This window comes from Notamacropus eugenii, chromosome 3, assembly GCF_028372415.1.
Source record: "Notamacropus eugenii isolate mMacEug1 chromosome 3, mMacEug1.pri_v2, whole genome shotgun sequence".
Classification (NCBI taxonomy): Eukaryota; Metazoa; Chordata; class Mammalia; order Diprotodontia; family Macropodidae; genus Notamacropus; species Notamacropus eugenii.
In genome coordinates, this window is record NC_092874.1 from 206,709,096 (window position 1) to 206,732,646 (window position 23,551).

A 23,551-nucleotide genomic window follows, 5' to 3' on the forward strand; every position below is an offset into this window, starting at 1 on the left:
AAGTTCTAAATCACCATTGATTAGAGAAACATAAATTAAAATAAATGAGGCACCACCTTATACCTAATCAGATTGGCTAATATGACAGAAAAGGAAAATAAATGTTGAAGGGGATTTGAGAAAGTTGAGACACTAATGCACTCCACTAATGGTGGAGTTGTGAACTGATCCAACCATTCTGGAGAGCAATTTGGAACTATGCCCAGAGGGCAATCAAACTATATAACCTTTGATTCAGCAATACCACTATTAGGTCTGTATCTCAAACAGATTTTTAAAAGGGGGATCATGTGGGGGAAGATCTATTTGTACAAAAATATGGTACTTTTTGTGGGTGACAAGAATTAGAAATTGAGGGGATGTCCATTAAATTGAGGAATAGCTGAATAAGTTGTGGTAGACAATTGTAATAGAATATTATTATGCTATAAGAAATGACAAGTAGGATGATTTCAGAAAAACCTGAAAAAAGTTACGTGAACTGATGCAAAGTGAAGAGAACAGAACCAGGAGAACATTGTACATAATTATTGTACAATGATCAACTGAATGATTTGGCTGTTCTCAGCAACATAAAAATTCAAGACAATTCCAAAGAACTCATGATGAAAAATACTATTCACATCCAGAGAAAGAAATGATCGAGTCTGAATGCAGATCAAACTATATTATTTTAAATTTTTTCTTTTTTTATTTTTGGTCTGTGTCTTCTTTCACAACATATGAAAATATGTTTTGCAAGATTGCACATGTGTAACATATCAAACTGCTTGCAGTATCAGGGAAGGGGGAGAAGTAGGGAGGAAAAGAATTTGCAACTCAAAATTTTTAAAAATGAATATTAAAAATTGTTTTTACATGTAATGGAGGAAAATAAAAAAATTTTTTAAACTGAGCATGATATTATCATCATCAAAGAGCATTCATTAAGTATGTTCAGGGATTCAAGGTGGAAGCAAATTCTGGTTCTTTTTCTTGTCATGTGTTCACAAAGCTTTCCCAACCATTTTCCCCCCTTTTAAACAAAATGAGATGAGATATTTGCATTAGATGTAATATGGTATAGGTAACATGTTTGCTCCCAAACCCAAATTTTCAGTCCTATTTAGGATAATATCCAAACACGTTTTGAGTTCTTTGTTGAAGGAGGATGATTAAATAAAAAATTTTTTAAAAAAAACTTCCAGCCTGTCTGAATGGAAGCAGATGGTTCCACCCACAACCACTCCAGAAAAAAAAAAAGACACATCAAATAATAGTCAAGAAATCCAATGAGAAACTATAGCAAATCCTTTCTGTGCCATTCAAATGTCAGTTGGAGCTCATAATGGTCTTTTAGTATTTGAGGAACCAGAAAGCCATGCTAGTGTTTTCTGAGTCAATCACTGCTCAAGGGAAGTTTCAGTACATTTCAAGGAAAAGAATTAGCTCAGTCCACATGGTGCAGGATTCTGGAAGATATCTCCTGCCATGTCTAAGATAGGGTGGAAGGAAGATCCCTAATATTGGGTAGTTTCCTATTTTGACATTTTTCTTATTAACTAAGTGCAAAGCTCAATAGTTTTCAAGTGTGGTCCAACACCTTCTAAGTTATAGTGAACTCACCATAATTATTGGTGCTTCACCCTATGAAATTCCATCATCATCTGATCATTCCTTTGGTTCAAGTAGTGCATTCCACAAGCCTCTCATTATAAATTATAAAAACTCTTGAGTAAGGGGGTTGCATTAAGCTATTATTCATCAATAAGAGTGAAGTATAAATTTATTTTTCAGAACTGGCTAGATGGACTAGATAATGTGAGGGAAGGGGATGCTTGAGGATGCAGGAAAAAGGGGTAGGGCTAATATTGGAAATTAGTACTGAAGAGGGAGGAACTCATCACACAAATCACAATTTTGCCCATTGCACAGTCCTAACCTATCCTACTGTGGGTGTCTTTCTTTTCATTATTAGAACCTCCCCCAAAGGAACTGGCTTAGAAGGGAGAGAAAATAAAATTAAAATCAGTGCTTGCTTTTCAACAGTTACCTTACAGGCTGAGTAGGAAAGAACATTAAAACCAATAGCTTATCAAGTTGATTGTAGCTTTCTTCCTCTGGTCCTTACTGAATAATACTAGTTGACAGTCTGTGTTGTGTTTGTCCTTTGTTGCCAAAGAAGACCAAGCCATCAGAGAAATGATGACGTGACTTTCACTTGACTTTGTTTTGAGTGAGGGAGGGCTGTGCAAGATACCAGCCTCACTTCTCCTCTGGAGCCATCTGAATCCAGTGACCAGATATTCATCAGGATGACTGGAGATGACCCAGGATGCACTGAGAGACCTTGGCCCCTTTAGGCCAAGGTCTATTCAGGTACTTACTTAGGATGAGATAACACCCATTCAGTGAATAGGCCTGTTTGAGAAGTAGTCAGGGGATGGCCCCTTTAATGAGGCAAAGAAAAATAACTACATCACACTGGGAGGGAAACAGCAACAGTTACTATTGATAATCACTCTTAAGCCAGGAGGGTCCAGAAAACAGCCCTTAAATGGAGCTTGGACAGGGACCTAGTGTTGTCCAATCTATGTGCTTCATAGTACACTAGGTTTAAGATTTGAGGAGAGGAGAGAAGAGGAGGAGAGGAGAGGGGAGGGGAGGGAAGGAAGAAATCTAGTCAGTAAACCCTAAGTTAACTGGGCATTCTCTGCCCATCCAAATTTACCTTCCTTTGGAGAGGAGAAGAAAGGGGAGGGGGAGACAGACAGGAGAGGCAGCTAGCTGGGTCCGCATTCAGGCAGCTGTGTCTACTTGACAGTCATTTAATAATGTAAAGGAGACAGTGGGTGTCTCAATTCTAAAAGTGCTGGAATCTGGTTTGTTGAAAACCTAGAAAGACTGACTGCTAGTCATTGTACCAGAAACTTAAGGAGGCTTCACACTTCAGACTGGGGAGGAGTAGAGGAGGGCAGATCACACAAATTCTTTTCTCTAGTCTCAGTCTTAGCTGAGTTTAGAAAGAAAAGGCATTCAAAGCCTATTATGATGGTGAAGAAATGTCTTTTTGTTTAAGTCTCTTATTTATTTAATAAATAATCAGAAGTCAATCTGTTCAGATCTCAAGGCCAAACTAGGCACCATTGCTTGCCTGGTGACAGACCATCCTAATTGCAGGCAAAATATCTCAAATTTGTTTAGTTGCCAGGGTTAGCCTTGAAAATTCCAATGCATAAGGCAATGATAGCCATCACAGTGACTTTTGAGAATTTCATGTGAGAACAAGAAAGGAAAGATCTTAAAACAAGCCACACTGGAAGCATGTCACAAGTCTCAAGGTTTTATTTTCAGAACAGAATCTAGTTTTATTTTTAAAAGAAAAAAAATTTGTGATGGATGCTAGTGGGGTTGCCACATCCCTATATCTCGCAGGCCCAGTTGCCATCATCCTTTCACGATCACACTTGGTATCAGAGGAAGATAGAGCTGGAATGGAGTTTAGAGCTTATGTAGTCTAACCCCCTCATTTTACAAATGGTGAAATTGAAACCCAGAGATGAAGTGACTTTGCCCAAGGTCACATTATTACCTAGAACACACTTCTCCTGGACTTTTTCCATTCAACCATGCTGCCTGATAAGAGGGGAGGGGAGGAGAGGGGAAAAGAGAAGGTAGGAGGGAGAAAAGGATATAGCCTAAATAAAGATTCCCCGGGACCTTTCAGGACTCTGATCTGCTCTCCTGTTGTAGTTGTTGTTGAGTCTTTTTCAGTCATGTCTGACTCTTTGTGACCTATTTGGGGTATTCTTGGCAAATATACTGGAGTGGTTTTTCATTTCCTTCTCCAGCTCATTTTTACAAATGAGGAAACTGAGGCAAACAGTGTTAAATAACTTTCCCAAGGTCACACAGCTAGTGTCAGATTTGAACTCAGAAACATGAGACTTCCCGACTCCATGCCTGATGTTCTATCCACTTTGCTGCCCTGATCTGATCTCCTAAGAGTCCTTATATGTACTTGGATCTTTCTCCTCAAGCTATTTTATAACCCTTTCACAGCCAGATGCCTTAAAAAGCTGCCTTCACTTGTTGCCTATACTTTCTCACTTCCCACTCACATCTTGTCCCCTTGCAATCTGGTTTCCATCTCCCCACTAGTCAAATGAAACTGCTCTTTCCAAGGCCACTGATGATCTAAATCTAGTAGTCTTTTTCTCGGTCTTCAAACTTCCTAACCTCTCTGTAGCATTTGACACTGTTGAAAATCTTCTGCATGCTTTTCTACTCCCTGGGTTTTTCAGTCAGTATTATCATGGTTCTCTTACTAACCTGTTCCTTCTTTGTTTCCCTTGTAGACCCATCCTCCATTTACCACCTCCTATCCCTAGGTGTACCCTCAGGGATCTATTATGAGCCTTCTCCTCTTCTTTCTACCTTCTTTCTCTCTGTGATCTCATCAGCTCCTAGAGTCTTAACCACCAGATGATTCCCAGATTTACGTATCTACCCCTCATCTCTTTCTTGAGCTAAGTTCCCATGTTTCCAACTGTCTATTGGACATGTCCAGTTGTACATCCCATAGGCATTTCAAACTCAAAGTGTCCAAACTAGACCTCATTATCTTTTGTCCTAAATCTGCTTCTATTCCTAATTTCATTCATTCATACAATCGTTCTTTCTGTCACTCAAGTTTACAACCTAGGAGTCGTCCTTGAATCTTAAATCTCTTTCACAAAAACACCTCTATCCAATCAGTTGCCAAGTTTTGTCAATTCCACCTCCTCAAACTGTCTTGCATCTGTCCTCTTCTCTCTATTCTACCTTAGTCCAGATCCTCATTCCCTCTACCCAGAGTCTACCAGGGGTGGGAAACCTTTGGCCTCAAGGCCACATGTGGCCTTCTAGGTCCTTGGGCACAGCTTTTTGACAGAAAAAAAATCCTTTTATTAAGGGCATTTGTTCTGGGAAGTTGGGATTCAGTCAAAGGGCCCCACATGAGGACCTAGAGTTTAGTCTAGACACGAGACTATGACAATAGTTTCCCAACTGATCTCCATGTAGTTTCTCCTTTCCAATCCATTCTCCATACAACTGATAAATTGATATACCTAAGCACAGATATGATCATGGCACTCTCTTGCTCAAGGTCCTTAATTACCTCCATGTTGCTCTTTGTATAAAACACAAACTCCTCTATTTTGCCTATAAAGTCCTTCACAACCTGTCTCCAGCTTATCTTCCCAATCTACATTATTCACCCTCATATATTCTATGCTTGAGCCAAACTGGCCTATATATTGTTCCCTGTACACAAGACTTCATTTCCCCTTTCTGTGCCTTTACATAGGTTGTCCCACCTTACCTCCATTTCTTGGAACATCTAGATCCCTTCAGGACTCAATTCAAGTGCCATATTCTTATAGAGGCCTTTCTTAACTTGTTCAGTTATTAGTGAACTCTTCCCAATCATTGTGTATTTTGTAGATCTCCTAAATGTACTTATTTGTGAACTATGTACTTACCTATTGTTTACCTCTAGTTAGAATATAAGTTCCTTAAGGACAGAGGTAGTCTTATATTTGCATTTGTATTTCCAACAACCAGCACAATACCTAGTAATATAATCCATACTGACTATTTGAATGATTCTGATCCTTTCCCGATATGGATTTCAGCAGACCAAGTTTAGAATTTCAAAGCAGTCATTGTTGGAGGGGGGAGGGGAAAAGGTCCATAATTTATGCCTATACCCATGTTCAAGCTGTTATTCTTTATACCAAGAGTTTACAACTTATGTATCTTAGAGTGAAAGTGACTCAGGATTTTCTCTCAAAATTCTAAGTCTTTTGCAGTGGATGGCTTGTGTCTCAGTGTCATTTTTAGTTGTTCTGCCTTCCTCCTTTACCCTTAGCCATCCTTATAGCAGTGAAAGAAGCAAAGAAGTATATTCCTTAATTTTCATTCCTCCTTTTCATGCATCTTTCTTTAAGACCAAACTTGACTTCATGCCTTATCTCCTCCCCACATATACACATCCATTTTTCTGCTTCCATAACTTTACTCATATTATTCCTTTCACCTAGAGTGCCATCTACTCTCATCTCCACTTCAAGGACCAGCTTAAAAATGCTACTTTCTCTCTCTTAATGAACTCCTTGATCCTTCTAGCCAGAAATAATCTCTTCTCTAAACTTCCATAACGCTTTCTATACCTTACTGTACTTTTATGACATTATTATATAATTATTCATTTACAACACTATAAATTCCATGATGGCAAGGACTGTATCTTACTCATTTTTATATCTCCATTTCTACTCTGACCCCCTACCCCTCTACTGCCCTTAGTAGTGATCTAGCACAAGGTATTACATAGATAATTTATTTAACAAATAAATTATGGGTTAACAAAAAAAATAAGTTACGGGTTCATGAATTCCTCAGCCTGTTTTGCTTTTGTTCTGTGATTTTGTGTGAGGTTAGGAAAGAAGAAAGAAAAGACAAGATTTGGACTTTGAGAAGAAATATTTTGAATGTCAAAGATGGAAAAGCAGAAATTTAAGAGCCACTAATGCCTTGGGAAATTCTGGAAAGTTTTTCATAACACTTTACTCCCCTGGTTCTTTTTCTATCTCTTTTACTACTACTTTTGTGTCACATCTCCATGAACATGCTGCCTACAACTTGATCTCTGATAAATGACATGATAAAGCTTTGCAAACTTTAACCAATTATAGAAATATTAGTGATTAATAGCTGGCATTTCTATACTATGTTGAAGTTTACAAAACTCTTTACAGATATTTACATATTATATCATTTGATCCTCACAACATCCCTGGGAGGTAGGCACTATTATTATCCTCATTTTATAGTTGAGGAAAATGATGCAGGAGAGGGATTAAGCAAATTAAGCTAGTAAGTGTATGAGGTTAGATTTGAACACAGGTCTCCTTGTCTCCATGTCCAAAGCTCTATACCCTGCACAACTTAGAATCACAATAGGCAGCATTTATGTAATGCTTTAAGGTTTACAAAATGCTTTACAAATGTTATCTCATTTTATCCTCACAATAACTTTAGAGGTAGATGAAATTAACTTGCATTAGCTGTTATAGTTCCAACTTCTGTCCTGAACTTTAGAACCACATTTCCAGCTGTATGTCATATTTCTACTTGACATCTCAAATTCAACATGTCCAAAATTAAACTCACCATCCAATCCTAAAACTTGCCCCTTCTCCTGAGTTTCCCATTTTACCAATGGCATTAGTACTTTCCCAATCATCCTAACTGGGAACCGTCTTTTACTATTCCCTTCTCTCATCCACCCCTACATCCATCTCATTTTGGGAGGTGCAGATCCCCTCATATCTCATAATCTTTTCTTTATTCTCTCTCTCTCTCTCTTTGAGTTACCTTTTTTACTTCCCTTTCCACAATGCCTGGCACATAATAGATAATAAATGTTTATTGATTGATTAAATGATCATTTAGTCAGGGTCAGGCTTGCTTGGGGGTAGAATAAGGTGTCATCTATAAAATGCAATCAGAAGAATGAAAGAAAAGACCTCTGACTGTACCCTGCTGATAATAAATTATCTTTTTTTGTTTTTAAAACCTAAGCAACAGGATATGCCCTCAAGATGCAGGAACTCCATCCCTGGGAGGAGATTGCCTGGAGTAAAGGTATGGGAAGGAATCTCTCTATCTCTTAGCTTCTTATTTTAACATATTTATTCCTTGCTAACTAGATGTGATGCTCTGTAGTTTCAAGTGATGTCAAATGAAAAATCCCAAGAATTTCACCAGAGATACAGGAGATGCATTTCTCATGTCTCATTGCATAAATATAAGAATCCCTAGGATGTAAGTGAACAGCTGTATTAAGTTATTGTACCTTACCAACATCTATCATAGGAGTACTCTTGACATGAGCAACTCCATTCTGAATTTATAATGAGCACATACTCCAATTTGAATAGGTAAGTCTGATAATCAAGTGTTTATGACCAGCACATCTGGTAAGCTTGACCAAATGATTTGCTTGTATAAGATGCTCAGGCCTTTTTTACTGGAAGGAAGAAGATGAAAGAAAGCACTCTACAGTGTAAAGGTGGGATGATTGACTTACTTAATCCCACCCCCACTTAATATAGGTAATAAAATGGTTGCCCAGTTAGGGACATTGGATTAAGTGGGGAAAGGCTTTGAAAGCAATTTGATGAAATAAATACAATGTTAGACAAGAGGTCTGTTCCAATGTCTACTCTAGCCTTCTGTTACACCTCCTAGGTCCTGTATAGAAGCACCAAATTACCTGGGATGAGAAGTTTTCCAGAAATTGGAGCAAATATAGCTTTCCAGGATGTCACTGAATAGAAATTACCTTGGTTGGGGGTGGGGTAGGGAAAAGGAGGTGTCTTGTTACACTTTCACCAGTAATGACTTCCACCAATAACCCTTTTGGCTGGAGGAGGTCTCTGTAAGTTTGAAAGATTTTGAACTTCCCACCTTCCCACCTACAGACTTCGAGAGCATTTTTTCATACCATCTGTTCTATCACCTTAGTAAATACTGCTTTCAAAATGCTAAGGCTGACTGACTCAATGTATTCTCAGCTTATAATTAGGGTTGGGGGAGGGAGCAGAGCACAACAGTGAGGAGTTGAGACGATGATGTCAAAGAATCACCCGCGACTCCCAGGGGTACCCCTAGAAGCACAAGGAGGAGATGGGAGATGTAGCTGGACAAATTCTGGGGACCCAACTCATTAGTGGGAATGGGAATTGAGAACTGAGAAAAGATGACTATTTGTTCAGGCACAGGCTACTCAGTCTATGGCTGAAGTTTTCTTGGGCATAAATATCCTTTACCCATGCCCAGGGAGGTGGCAACTCCTTCACATCCATTCTAGCATCACATCAGAAAAACCAATATTATTCCAAGGTTTTATAATCACAATCACTCACAGCACCAAGATTATTCAAATGATAGAAAATGGATAAGAATAGATACCAGTCAGGAAGCTGACCATGGCTCCAATGCATTTGTCCTTTCACATTTACTTTACAAATCAGAGAATTATTTTTCTCTGGAAAAGCAGGAGAAGCAAAGGTGTGAGGAGATGAAGGAGAATTGGGGAATGCATATTGTGCTTTCTATGGTAAATCTGGGACCAAAGTCCCCAGCCCTTTAGCAAATGGGATTACAAGGAGTTAGAAATGCAAAAGAAGAAAACAATACTTGGTTCCAAAATTCAATAGCCTTACATTAGAGTCAGTGATAGGGAGGGTAGGGAGAGCAAGTAGGAAGAGAATGACAGAACTCTTACCCTTTCAAACTCCCTTTGCCAATCCTTCTCATCTGCTCTTTACCAAATTCCAAAGAGATTAGAAACTTTGTGTATATGTGTGTACATATGTATGTATATATGCATATATACATACAAGTGTATATATACATATATATACATACACACATACATATATGCATACACATATTCATACATATGTGTGTGTATGTGTATATATATATATTTATATCCCTTTTTCTGGGAATGTTTTAGCGGAGGCTTCTTCATGCAAAATAAGGCCCACTGGTATCATTTCTTTGAGCTAGTGATAGATTACTTGGCTCTTGTTTTCCCCTCCACATGAGAGGGGATAGAAAGGAAGGGTCTATGAAAAGCCATATAGATAGGCAGTAGTCATTATAAACCCCTCACAGCAATATACCTTGTGCTCCTACCACTAGCTTCTACCCATAACTTCAGAAGTACCTTTTTGTGAGTGCATATTAGTTTTCTATGCCTGTCACCCATGTCTGCCCACCCTAGGTACTTTCTTATACCAGATCACCTTTCCAAAGGAATGTTAGGACTTGGGCTTTAATGAGTTTGTCCATTATAATGCTCTCTCTCCTCTTTCCTATTTCATTTCATTGACAGCTACCAGTTGAGGAAAAGAGAGTTTTTCCCTTGCCTTGTTCCCTACAATCCCCTACCCCCACCCCTCAAGACAGCAACAAGAACCCTCAAAATATCAGATATGACAAGCCCATAAAATTCACCAATCCAGATAAGCCCTAGTTGTAACAAGTCCCATTCTTCATCAATCATCACAGATAGAAAATCAAAAAAGGTGACCCAAAGAAATATTGACAGCATTGTTATCCACTCTTGCCCCAAACTATCCACTCTCATCCCTCAACCCTATCCTCTTGAACTCACTCCATTCTTGACCCAAGCAACACAACCCTTTTTAATCCACTAAAAATTCCTGGAAAGGGCACTAGCAAGAGAGCCATCTCCCCCACTCCTCCCCTTTGGAAAACCAACTCTACCTCAAATATCCACACATACACCCCCACACACACCCAGAACTTAAGACAATCCATTCTAAGTCACAACTTGGTATAAACACATACATGCCACAGGGAAAAGAAGAGTTCTGGTGGCAGAGGGGAGTAGTGGGACTGGTGGCTAATATTCCACATATCCTTTTTGTCACTGGCACCAAATCAACAGGATCTAAAGACAAAATTAAATTCAACTTTCTCCTTTTTATGTGTGTGTTTGTAAGCAATATCAGTGCACAATACAATAAAAGTTCAAAACACAGAGGTAGTAATTCTTACTCACCCAAGAAAGGGTGATTTGGTCCTTGAAATGTAAAAAACCATACCCAGAGTCAGAGAGGAGGGCAGGACCGGGAAGGGATTGAAGGAAACATTTACCCTGTTTGAAAACAGTTGGATAGCTCCCAGGTGTTCAGTTCACTCAGGAATGCATAGCCATGAGTTCATAGAATAGTAGGATTTAGAACTGGAAGGAAATTTAGAGATCATAGAATCTTATGTTTAGAGCTAGAATGTACCTTAAAGGCCATCTAGTCCAAACCCCTCATTTTACAGATGAGGAAACTGAGGCTCAGAGAGTTTAAGTGACTTGCCCAAGATCACACAGGTAGTAAGTAGTAGATTTGGGAGGTGAATCCCTCCAAAGCTGACATTCTTTCTACTGCATTGTCAATCTTCATGTATAGATCAGGAAACTGAGACCTGGAGAGGCAAAGTGATTTGCCTAAGGTCACAAAGGTAGCAATCAGCAAAACCAGGCTTTTAACCCAGCTCATCTGACACCAGATCCAGTGTTTTCTGCTCAGTCATGTTCCAGTACAAGTGGAAAGTTGGAGGGGGGAGTGCGCAAACCTCATTCCTTCTTGTCTCTTACCAACTGGAAAGGGCCACCTGGTAAGTGACAAATAGCACACACACACACACATACACACACACACACATTCATTCACTAACATGTGCTATAGCCATCACTTATAAAAATCAGGAGCTGGAAAGGATTTTTGAGATCACCTTGCCCAACCTTTCATTTTACAAGTGAGAAAACAAACCTGAAAGGTTAAGTAGCTTGCCCAAGGTATTATAGAGAGTAAATGGTAATGCCAGAACTCAAACTCAGGTTATCTGACTCCAAGGCCAGTGATCTTTGTACTATACCACTCTGTCTCTACTTGCAAAAAGTTCATCAGAGAAAGAGAAGAGAACAAAGTGGTTGGGTCCAACACCACAGTTTGGGCATAGGTTATCGCCAACCATAGTATGGAGGGTCCCATGCAGGGAGGACTGGTAATTCTGAGATCCAGACCAGGGACTGAGTGGCCAAGGTTCAGTTTCCTCTACCATTATTTCTCCTCTGTTCCACTTTCCCCTACAATGTACATGGTTTGTGTGGGAAATAAGATCTATTGGTGGAGATGGGGGACATGAGGAGCAAGAGTGGGAAGTAGACCTTCAGCTTGTTAGCTGTTCCTTTGGAAACTTGAATCTGGAAAAAAAAAAAAAAGATGAATTTGCAACAGATTAAAAGGACTCACTTTCTTCACCATCTACTGCCCCTAATCCCGGCAAGCAACTCTCATACAGGAGAGCAGTAAGATGGTAGTGGGAAGGTCGGCTTCCATAGCTTTCCTTGTATAGCTATTGTCCCTTCCTCAGAATAACCTGAACCAGATCAAAATGAAGGAAAAGTATAAAGAAAAAGTGAGAATATGGGTGGGAAGTAGAAAGCATGAGAAGTCGGGGCATGACAGAGATATAAGACAACATTCTTCTCCTTCCTTAGTTCTGGGAGGAGACAACCAGAGTATTGACATAGCCATGGGGTCCCGTGTCATTCTCTGGGATGCAGTGGCTCAACTGAGAACCTCCCTGAGGGGTGGGAGGCGGTGGCGATGGGGGCGGCGCTGGGGGAGGGGCTCCATAACCTCCTCGGATCCTGTTAGGGGAACCCAGACTCCCTTGGCCCCAGCAGCCCTCCAGGGCTTCCAATCCCCGGCAACCAAGGAAAAAGAGGTTCTTGAGCATGAAGACAGAGAGTGGCTGCTGGTAGCTCACCACCAGAAGGCAGCGCAAGGCCAACAAAGGCACGTCCACCAAGCAGCCAGCCAGCAATCTCAGGAGCCTGCTACAGCCCCCAGCTCCAGACCCCCAGGAAGAGGCACTGGCAGGGGTGGCGGTGTTGAGTTCATAGAGCCAGAGTACTGGAGAAGTAAGGGTCAGGAAATAGACAGAGATGAGTAGGTAGCGAAGGTGGGAAGGCAGAGGTACCCGGCCTTCTAGCATCAACTCCACCAGGGTGAAACTGTCCAGTAAGTCTAGACAAGTGCCCAGGAAGCAGCCAGCTGCTCGGTGGTGCTGAGGCTGCAGGAGCAGGGGTCCTGCCGATCCGAGAGGGGCTCCTGCCTCACTAATGGCCCGTACCAAACTGTAGAGCAGGGGCGCAGACAATGCCATAGTGATACGAAAACCCGTGGTACCAAATGGAGCTCGTAATTCGATGAGGTCCAGGATGGACGTGCCAAGTATCAAAATCACCTTGGGCGTGAAGGCAATGGAGTAGATCAGCCAGGCCAAGTAGGCAAAAGCGAATTCTCCCCCGGATCCCACAGAGTCCAAACCATCTCCCAGGCCGCCCCCACCGCCACGGCCCCGGACTTTGCCTCCAGCGCCGGCTCCTACAGCTGCACCCGATGGAGCAGGCAGGTGGAGAGGTGGGGGTGCCGAGTGGTGGTGGTGCTGGTAGTGGTTGTGCAAGCTAGCAGCACTTACTCCTCTACGGCCACGGCTGTTCTTAGCGAAAAAAATGGCCCAGCCAACCACGACCACCAGATCTGTGGCAATCCAGGAGCACCAGTAGAGATCCGTGACTGTGATGAGATACAAGTCTAGCAGTCCACCTTGAGCCAGCAATAGCACCACGGACAGCGCCTGGTAACCCCACTTGCACTCAGAACTAGGAGCACAGCAGCCTCGCCGACCCCTGGCGGGGCCCCTGGATGGGTGGCCGCAGCAGCAGCAGCAGCAGGAGCAGCAAAGAGAGCCGCTGCCACCGCTGGGCCCACTGGGCCCCCCGGAAGAACGGCCCCCTGGCCCTCCAATGGGTCCGGTTCCACTCCCACCAGCAAAATCCACTGCGGTCATACTACAAGAGGAGGTGGATGTGGACTTAGAGCAGGAGGAAGAGGTGGTGTGACCGATCAGGTGAGCTCCTCCCTGAGCTGGGGGCTCCAGGGGGCCAGATGCCGTGGCGGGTACCAGGGGTTTGCTAATACTGATGCTCTCCTCGTCTTCGTCTTCCCGCTCCGCTCCGGTGCTGCTGCTTGGGGAGCCACCGAAGCTGCCGCCTCTCCTGCCTCCTCTCCTTCCTCCTCCCCTGCTGGTGCTGGTACTGGTGCTGGTGCTGCTATCCTTAGAGCCCCTCCGGCAGCTGCGGTAGGAGCCCCCGCGAATAAAGAACGGTTGCAGCTGGGAGGCAGTGGGGGGCGGTGGAAAGGAGCCGGAGGAAGAGGAGACTGGACTGTGGTTTCGGAACGCTGAGTGCATTGTCTTCTGAAAAAGTGCTTCAGGGGGCTCCCCAGCTGCTCCTTCCCCGCCAACCCCTGGGGGCGGCGAGGCGGCCGTGGGAAGCCCTGGCGATCTTCTCGGCTTCCTCCTCCTCAGCTGCTAGGTCTTGCAACTGGACCAGGTGGCTAAAAGATCCAAAGTAGAGCTGCCGGACTGGCAAGCTGAGACAGAGAGTGGGAGAGAGTGGGAACTGAAGAGACAGACGGTGATGGGCGGGGGTGACGGTGGAGGGGGTGTTTGTAAAGAAAGAGCTCTGGAAGGGAGGGAGACGAGGAGGAAGGGAAGAAGAAAGATAGGCGGCAAGGAAACCAGGACTGGATTCAGTGAGGAAGGAAAATAACATAGTGAAGAAAGAGGATCATAAAGCTGGTTTGCTGGATTTATCTTGGGGAAGAAAAAGGATGAAATACAACAGGAAGGACAGGAACTGGAGCAGCTGGCATAAAGACCCAAGGTCCTTAGCTAACCCACTGAATCCCTCTACTGGAAAGGAGGAAGGAAAGGGAATAAGCATTTTTAAGGTACCTACTATGTGTTATGTATTTTACAAACATCTCATTCTTTCCTCTCCACTATGAGGTAGATGCTAGCATCCCCATTTTACAATTGAGGAAACTGAGGAAGTGAGAAGTTAAGTAACTCACTAGGGTCATACTGCTGTAAGTGAGGCTGGATTTGAACTCAGATCTTCCTGATTTCCCAACCAGCACTCTATCCACTTTACTATCTAGCTGCCTCTAAGAGGAGAAAGTAGACCAAAAAGGTGACTCTTTCTTCTTCCCCAACATGAAGTTTGAGGGGCTAGAAGTGAATTATAGCCTCTCTAGTCCTCACTGTCTACCCTGCATCCCGTACCAGATGAACAAAGCACTATGAACTCAGGTCAGGCCTCTGGATGTGTAGAAAGACTATACAGAAAGAAGAAGCAAGAATTCATTTCAATTCAAGCGAGCAAATTCTTTCAGGGCACTGTGCTAAGCTGTGGGGATACATAAATATGCAGAAGACCCCACCCTGAAGGAGTTTACTCTGAGTGGTAGGGGTAATAATTTGAAAAGAGTGAGAATATTAACCATTAAATCTTTCAACTTCTAAGCTTTTCTTTTGTGGGAATTATAGAAGGAACCAGAGAAGAAAGACTTGAACTGAATAAGAAAGTATGAAGAAAACTTAGAGGAATTTAGACTCGTAAGGGCCAGATCTGAAATTCAGAGAGGAAATTTTTTGAGAAATTTGGAAGAAATTGAGGAAATATTGGAGGACAGAAACCTCTAGATTCCACTTCTGGCTTCTGTGGGAGAAAATTGCAAGAGAAGGAACAAGGGTAAGGAGAAATGACCTGAAGAGGAGGCATCAAGGAAAAAGAGTAGCTAGTTGGCCAACTAAGGCAAATAAAACAAATTGGTAAAATACACAAGCAAACAAACAAATAAATAAATGATCTGGTATGTAAAACAAGTTGTTGAAACAAGTAAGAGGGAAGGGAAGTAGTATGTAGTAATGTTTTATTGGAACAAAGAAAAGAATAGGGTGTGGTCAAGTTATTATGAGGTACTTAAAAGTTGTAAAGGTCTTAACAAAAATGTTTAGGTGGTAAGGAATAAACACAAATCCTAAAAACCCTAAACAGTTTGGAAAGTAGAAAATTTTGCATTATTTTACATTGTGTATGATATTTATAAGTAGCAATGGCCAAATGACTGCTATCAGTGTTCCAAGTAATCAGATCTCCCTCCTAGAAGAGGTAAAGAGATATGAGCAACACATTTCCAAATTATCAAGGACAAAGAAATGCTACTTTAAAAAAAAATTTCCAAAGGGGGAAAAATCTGAAGTGATAGGAGGGAAATGACCCTTATCACTAAGTGGAAGAATGGAAGAATGTCACTGAAGGAGAAGGGAGAGGAAAAGATAAGAGTACACTAGAAGCTTAAACACAAATTTGAAGCTCTTCAAGGAGAGGGGAATTTGATGCTTTGAAGGGGAAGTATCTATTTTTGCCCTCCAAAAACATGGAAGACTCACGGAAGCCAACTGGCTTTCAATACATGTCAGAGAAAAAAGAGAAATGGAAGTTAGTAACTTCCTGTTCAGTAGTACTGAGGCAGCTATTAGATGAGCTGACAACAATGGAGAGTTCTATTTTTTTCCCAGAGCATTTATCCAAGAAATAGCAGAGAACCTTCCCAGACTTAAAAACCTCATGATTTTTCAAGGAAAGAAATGATACGTCCAGAAGGAATAACTGCCAAAGATTATGAAATCTTGGGAAAGAAATTGAAGGCTACAGGGATACAAGTTTTGTTTTCCTTGCTGCTGCCTATTAAAATAAGGCAATGTTTGCAGAAGAGAAAATTGACTTGGGAAGGAATAGCTAAGAAGATTATGTCTGAGTATGGCATTTGGATTTCTGGACTGTGGCTAAAAAGAGAGATGGCCAGGGATAGAATGTGTATTTTCCTGGAGTTTTGCAAGTCTAATCAAAGGGCTTTAAAATAAAAGTGAGTGGGGACAGCCTTCAAACTAGGTACTACAGATAGTAACAATAATGAATGAAGAAAAATAGTAGTTGAGGGGCCCAGAAGTCGATAAGAGACAAAATTCAAGAAAGGAGCCAGTTGTAAGAACCATGGCTATAAACAAATGTCCAAAGTTCAAGCATGGGTACTAAGACATGGAGAGATGAAACACATGACAGGAATGTGACTGTGGATGAGTATGCTGAATTTAAAAGAAGGCAGGGGAAGGAGAGGAACATTACTTATTAAGAGGTATGCTCATATGAAGAAATCTAGGATCCAGATGATAGAAGCATTGCAGAAACTATTTGGGTAGAGATCAATGGAGAGAAAAAGAAGCAATTTTATCATTGGATTTTACTACCAACCACTGGGAAAAGGATGGGGATTTCAAGAAACACAAAAAGACTAGCACAGAAACATGGCTTAATACTGACAGGAGACTTCAGTTATCCAGACATCTGATGGAATTTTCCCTCTTTCTGCCAAAAGCAAAAATGCTAATAACTTCTTGACTTGAATTAATGATAACTTCATCCTTCAAAAAGTTGAGGAATCAACAGAAGAAAATCTATTCTAAATATGATTCTCATTGATAGGTTTGCACAGTGCCTAGCACGTAAATGTTGATTAATTGATCTAGCCTTGGAATGAAAATGATTGGAATCCCGGAAGAAAAGGAGTATTCTCTCCTCCTAGAATTTCTGATAAGGAAGGAAAAAAGAGTTGGGCATAGTCTGACAAGGATTCCAGATTTGGGAAAATCAAATTTCAAAAAGTTCAGAGTTCAAAAGATAGGTAGGATTACATGGACTAATTCTATAGGTATAGTTAGCCCAAGAAGGAGGGGAATTGCTCAAGAATAAATTTCTGAAGATATTAAGTAAAAATAATTCAGATGAAGAGGTAAATGAGAAATTCTCTGAAGAAATTGATGTAGATACACAGGATATTTCACCAATTAACTTGTAATTCTAAAATATAAATATATACATAAATACATATATGTGTGTATATACACACACACACACACACACACACACACAGAAAATGGAAAGCAGGGTAGGTAACAGGATGAATACAAAACCGTGACATAATATTAATAAGAACAGTCTAAAGAATGCTAAAGCTCAGAATAAACCAAGGTTGTCAGGTAAAGCTTGAGGACAATAAAAAGTTTTCTGTTTGGTGATAAATCACAACCCAGAAAAAAAAAGATTCTCAATTCTTATTTCGTTTATTTTTCTTCCAAGGAGATTGACCTTCATATTGGAAATAACAGAAAAAAAGTGGTTCATAGGAAGTTGTTATCCAGAACAAATTAGGAGATTGTAAGAAAGTATCTATTTACCCTTGATGAATTCAAGCGTCCTGGCCCAGATGAACTTCATTCTTTGGTAGTTTAAAAAAAAAAAGGAGATGTAATTGCTAGGCCACTTGTAAATAACATATGAAAGATCATGGAGAATGAAAAACTACTGCAAGACTGGAAAAAGGCAGATATCAAAATTCTCCACCCCCTAAATGGAAGAGAATTGAATCTGCAAACTACTGGCCAGTGAGTTTGACTTCAGTTCCTGGAAGAACAAACAGATAGACAGACAGAAAGACAGATGGATAAATTAAATAAAAGGTAGTTTGGGAGGATAGCACTAGTAGGGTCAGGAGAGGCTTCATGCAGAGGGTGGTGCACTGATGAGACTCCATCTAGAGTACTGTGTTTGGTTCTGGGTGTCAGTTTACAGACAAGCTGGAGACAAGTTGCTGAGTTCAGGGAACACAAGTAGGCCAATTTGACTGGAATACTGAATGTAAAGGGCAGCAATGGGAAATTAGTATTGCAAGATAGACTAGAAGCAGATTTGTGAAAATCTGGCCTTAAATATCAAACTAGGAAATTTGCATTTTATCCTAAATGGAATAAGGAGTCCATGAAAATCCATGAGTTGGAAAGTGATAGTCAGATTAGTGCTTTAGGGAGATTTATAAAGAATGGATTAGAAACCAATTAATATATTATCTGAATAGACTAAAAGGTGATGAGGGCCTAAATTAGGTTATAGTGCCTTGTGAGTGGAGAGAAGGGGGCAGATAGAAGAGATGTTGTGGGGGTAAAACAGATAAGACAAACCGGATTTGGATGATGAGGAAGAGTGAAAAGTGGAGGATGACTCCAAGGTTGCATCCCAGGTTGACTGGAAGAGGGAAGTTTGGAGGAAGGTCAAGTTTGGTGGGGAAGGAGATGCCAGGAGGGTAAAATAAAGATAATGAATCCTGTTTTGGACATGTTGAGTTTAAGATACCAATGTGATAGCTTGTGGGACTGGGACTCAGTATACAGCATCATCCATATAAAGGAATTATAGATTTATATATTGATAACATCCATATTTATTTATAGAATAATAGAGATAATTTTGTAAGGGGGTATAGAGAGAATAGAGAAGTTCTTTGAAATCTGTTTTCCCCAAATCTGAAGTGCATGTCAGATTACATCTAACCTTCCTCTCCAGGACAGATCACCTGGGTATACCCACACTTTTGGGAGCAGGATTTGCATGATCGTCTAGCAAATGAGATTGAGAAAGAGCAATCAGATTGGGAAAGAACCAAGAAAAAGCAGTGTCACAAAAGTTGAAGAAGGAAGCAGTACCCAGGAGAGGGGAGTGATTGACAGTATCAAAAGCAATGGAGAGGACAAGATGATGTCTCTTACATGAAGTACATATTTAGTTCCCAGTCTTTAGTGGTTCTCCATGGGAGCAGACCCTTACATACCTCAAGTTCCCAAAGATTCAAGACCTCTCTTGGTGATCCTGAGTCCCATTAGCAAAGGCTCTCACATGAAGCACTCCAATGACTGGGGGCCAGAGAAAAATGAGGTCAGGATTTAGTGAATTAGAGTAATCACACTAGCCTCAGAACTTGGGGGAAGAAAAACCAGGTGATTAGGTAGTGACTCAGGAAGATGTGGAGGTAAAGAAAAATACTTGAAGCTCACACATGCAATTAACCTTATTTTTTCCCATTACCAGACAAAACAGGTATCAAAATGTATATGGAAGGAGAGGAGTAAAAGACTGTATGTAAGGAGGATTTTGTTATCGTTTTTAGAGTTGAGTTTCTCAGGATCCATGGCCATGGCAATGTCTAGTTTCCAGGTGTTAGATAATAACTCCCAGAATAGTTCTAAGGATTCTAGATAGTAATTTCCAGAATCATAGTGATAGGCAATCTACTGAGGATGTGCAAACAGGGGTGACATAATTGATATCTACTAGGCTTACACAGAATAACAATATTGCTAAAGTTAACCTGTGAGGCCATTGTTGGCAAGAAGCCTTCTTTATCTATTGCCCTATAAAGCAAGTAGACACTGGTCAGTGAGTGGGGAAACCGGCCCCCATTGAGGCTTAAGGGGATTTAGGGGAGTGACAAGCTTTGTCTGTCTCTATTGACCACATCGAAACATAGGAGTACATCCCACTTCTTGCCAGCTCCTGCAAGAAGGATGATTAGGGAATGCTGTAGGAGCTAGTGCTTCCATTATCAGCAACTCTTCTGAAAAGACTAGATTAGAATAAAGCTGATTATTAACTCCTCCAAAGCTCTCTGCCTGTCTGACCAGATCAAGAATGAACCTGTTAGAGGCTGGAGATGGAAAACTCCAGTGTCTCCTGTGTGTTATTTGTGAAAGAGAGACACACAGTATTATTTGGTTTAGTTCATGGACCTCTACCGAAGAGTGATTATTCCCTATATGTCCCTCACCTTGGGCTATATACTTATTCCTAAATCCTATTGGAACCAGAAAGGAATGCGTGAGATTGGAGACATTTTTTGAGATAATCAAGTTCATAAGTCATTAGGGCATCTTCTGCTTTTCCTTATCCTTCCACTCCAATCTCCCACCTCCATTACCATGATATCCCTTAGCTGATTCTCCCTCATAACTTTTCTGGTACTTCCTTTAAGCTCTGAATGATTGTAGCATGTAACCAGCAAGTGGCAAAACAAACAAAGATCTATGTATAATCCATCAAGTTCTGTGAGATTTTACAGATCACACTGTCAGTTATGGTTTTTGTTTCAAACTCCCTGGAACTATGACATCTGAACAGCCACAGTTGGCACCTGAAGTATTTTCCTTACCTTTCCCTCTCCTACAGACAATTCCCCATGGCTTTGCTCCTAGAAAATTAAAAGGAGGGAGGTACAAAACTGCTGTCAACAATGACTACAGTTTCCCAAACTGGTTCCCCTGATTTGTTGTAGCTGTTATTATGCCAGTGTATGCCAAGATACCATCCTATTCCCAGTACCCCAATTGCTGGTAGAAATATGCTTCATTAAAGAGTTGGTGGACAAACAACTTGGGCATTGATGCCCATATTGGCTCAAGTTGAAAGGCCAACCAAAGTCAGCCCAGTGGTAAATAATGAAGTGGTGGTGAGGAAGGAAGTATTGTCATGTTAATGGAAATGATAGTAGCCCAACATCCCTCAGCAACAGCAGCACCACCATCACCACTCCATCTCCTCTATAGAACCACAACACTAAGTAATCAGCATAAGTCATTAGGTTGGTCAACAGTTTACTACTGCTCAAGTTTAGAAGCAATACTTCACAAAAGGAGTAACTTAAAATCAATGCAACTAAGATAAAAAAGAAAACTATTGATTGGGAAAACAATATTTGCATCAGTTATCTCTGAGAGGTGTCCAACTTCCAAACCATATGGGGAATTAATACAAAGGTAAGACAGCAAGAGAGTCAACACAGCATAATGAACAGAGGACTATTGGGAAACCCAGAGTTCAAGTCCTGCTTCTGATGCACTCTGGTTTGAAACCTTGAGAAAACCCCACTTTAAAAAAGATGATGATAATGGCTAGCGTTTATCTAGCATTTTAAGGTTTGTAAGTCACTTTACAAATATGATCTTATTTTATCTTTATACTACCTCTGAGAGGTAGGACCTGTTGTTATTCCCACTTTACAGGCAACTCTATGAATTTCAGAGAAGATTCAGAGAATCTTCCTTAGTAGAAGAGATACCTCTCTGGGAGCTGCTTACACTGATGAAATTGCAGCGCTCAAAATATATACATGCATATTACACACATCATATACGTGTGTGTGTGCGCTATAATGGAGGTTATATAGGACATGTGCAGGAATATGTCTGCAGGGGTTATCATAGGAAGTAGGATGTTCCAGGGGAATCTCCAGAGACTCCAGGGATATATATGATGATGCTAAAGAACCTTGAACTCTGTAATGACAAGGCTATCTCCTACTGTTCCCTAAGCAGCACAGACAGCAGCAGAGGAGAAGCCACATCAGTTTTAGAAGCAGAGACAATTTTTGGTTTGTTTACTTCCTTCAACTCTTCCACATTTCAAATAGGTCTTCTTCACTAGATTTCCCATGAGGGGGTGGTTAGAGAGGCTTTGTCCTTTCCCCTACCCTTTCAGCATGGCAACTACTGCCATGTGTCATCTGGCTGTAGTAATAATGAAATGGGTCTAGGCCTTGGGTCCCCTGGCTACATTTTCTCCTTTGTGTTTTCTTGCCTGAACATAGGTGGAAGAAACTGTGATCCTGAGATAACCATGTCCAACCTTGAAGGTAACCTTGTAAAGTTGAGATCTGAAGATTCTGTGTTTCCTGGTCAGAGCTTCCTGGCCACAGAGGGAGATTCTACATCAGAGAAGATAGCACTGGCAGGAGAAGGAGCTCAACCTCTGACTGAGCTTTCCAGAAGGCAGAGTCCTGGAGGGAACTGCTTGGGCATTTCACAGCCAAGGTAAAATGTGAAACGCCTATTTAGCAATCCTGCTAAATGCTTTATGCTTTGATATTTTAAAATCTCAGTCTCCCAGGAGAATATAGAAGTAATTTAAGTTGCTATATCCTGTTTTAAATCTTTCTATAAATGTTTGTTTGTGGGTGTTGAATATGTTAGCCATTTCTTTTGTGAAGAGGAAATACATAGCTACCCCATACCTGATTTATTTTGTACATTAATACCTTTCTACGACCACATTTGTGGAGTCCTTAGAAGTAAATCAAATCAAAATTTTAAGTAATTGGGGTGGGCACATAAAGACCCAGAGAATATGAAAAAGGGAGCCTAATTTCCCATATTAGAGACTAGGTTCACCCAAAAAAGAGCCCAAAAGATAGGGAAATCTTAGTGGAGGAGAGAAAGCTCCATCCCCTTAGATATAGCAGTAGTTAATATTTTTCGTATACGTATAATATATATAATACATATACCTATAGTATGTATATAATATCTACTTATAATACATAATGTAATATTTACAGATGCGTATATGGTTGTATATAATTTGTTGCTGATCATTTGTAATCCTTTTGATGTTAAATGTACATGTATGCAAATATACATACACACATATGTGCCAAAATCAATATGAAAGACTGCTCCAAATAAATAATAAGAGAAACATAGTGAAAATAACTAAGGTTTTACCTTAATTCGTGTAAATTAGATAATGTGATCAAAAGCAGGAATTGGAGAGGCTGTGAGAAGGCAGATACACCAATACATTGTTGGTGGAACTGTGAATTAAGTCAACCGTTCTGGGTACCAATTTGGAAGAATTTTGTAGGAAAAGTTCTATAAAGTTCTAAACTATTCTTTACCTAGATATCCCACTGCCAAACATACCCTAAGGAGGTCAAAAGCAGAGAGAGAAGTCCCATAAACAATAAACTATTCATTGCCGCACTTTTTGTGATAACAAAGAACTAAAGACAAGAGAGGTGCCTATCAATTGGAGGACAGTTAAATTGTGGTATATGAATGTCATGGAATATTATTCTGGTCTAAAAATAAATGGGACAGCTAGATGGCACAGTGGATACAGTACTGGGTCAGGATTCAAGAATTCAGGAACACATCTAACTGTGTTCAAATCTGGCCCCAGACACTTACTGTGTGACCCTGGACAAGTCACTTAACCTTACTTGCCTCAGTTTCCTCATCCATAAAATGAGCAGAGGGAGGAAATGAAAAACCACTCTAGTATCTTTGCCAAGAAAACCCCAAATGGGGTCACAAAGAGTTAAACCTGATTGAAACAACTGAGCAGCAGCAACAA

General features: G+C 40.8%; 1 protein-coding gene across 1 annotated transcript; it reads right to left on the reverse strand.

The window, feature by feature from the left end:
- Positions 1-3,308: 3,308 nt before the first annotated feature.
- TMEM121B (transmembrane protein 121B) lies at positions 3,309-16,967 on the reverse strand. Its single transcript, XM_072650142.1, has one exon. It carries the CDS (start codon positions 13,879-13,881, stop codon positions 12,118-12,120), a length of 1,764 nt encoding a protein of 587 aa, XP_072506243.1. The 5' UTR covers positions 13,882-16,967; the 3' UTR covers positions 3,309-12,117.
- Positions 16,968-23,551: the final 6,584 nt, after the last annotated feature.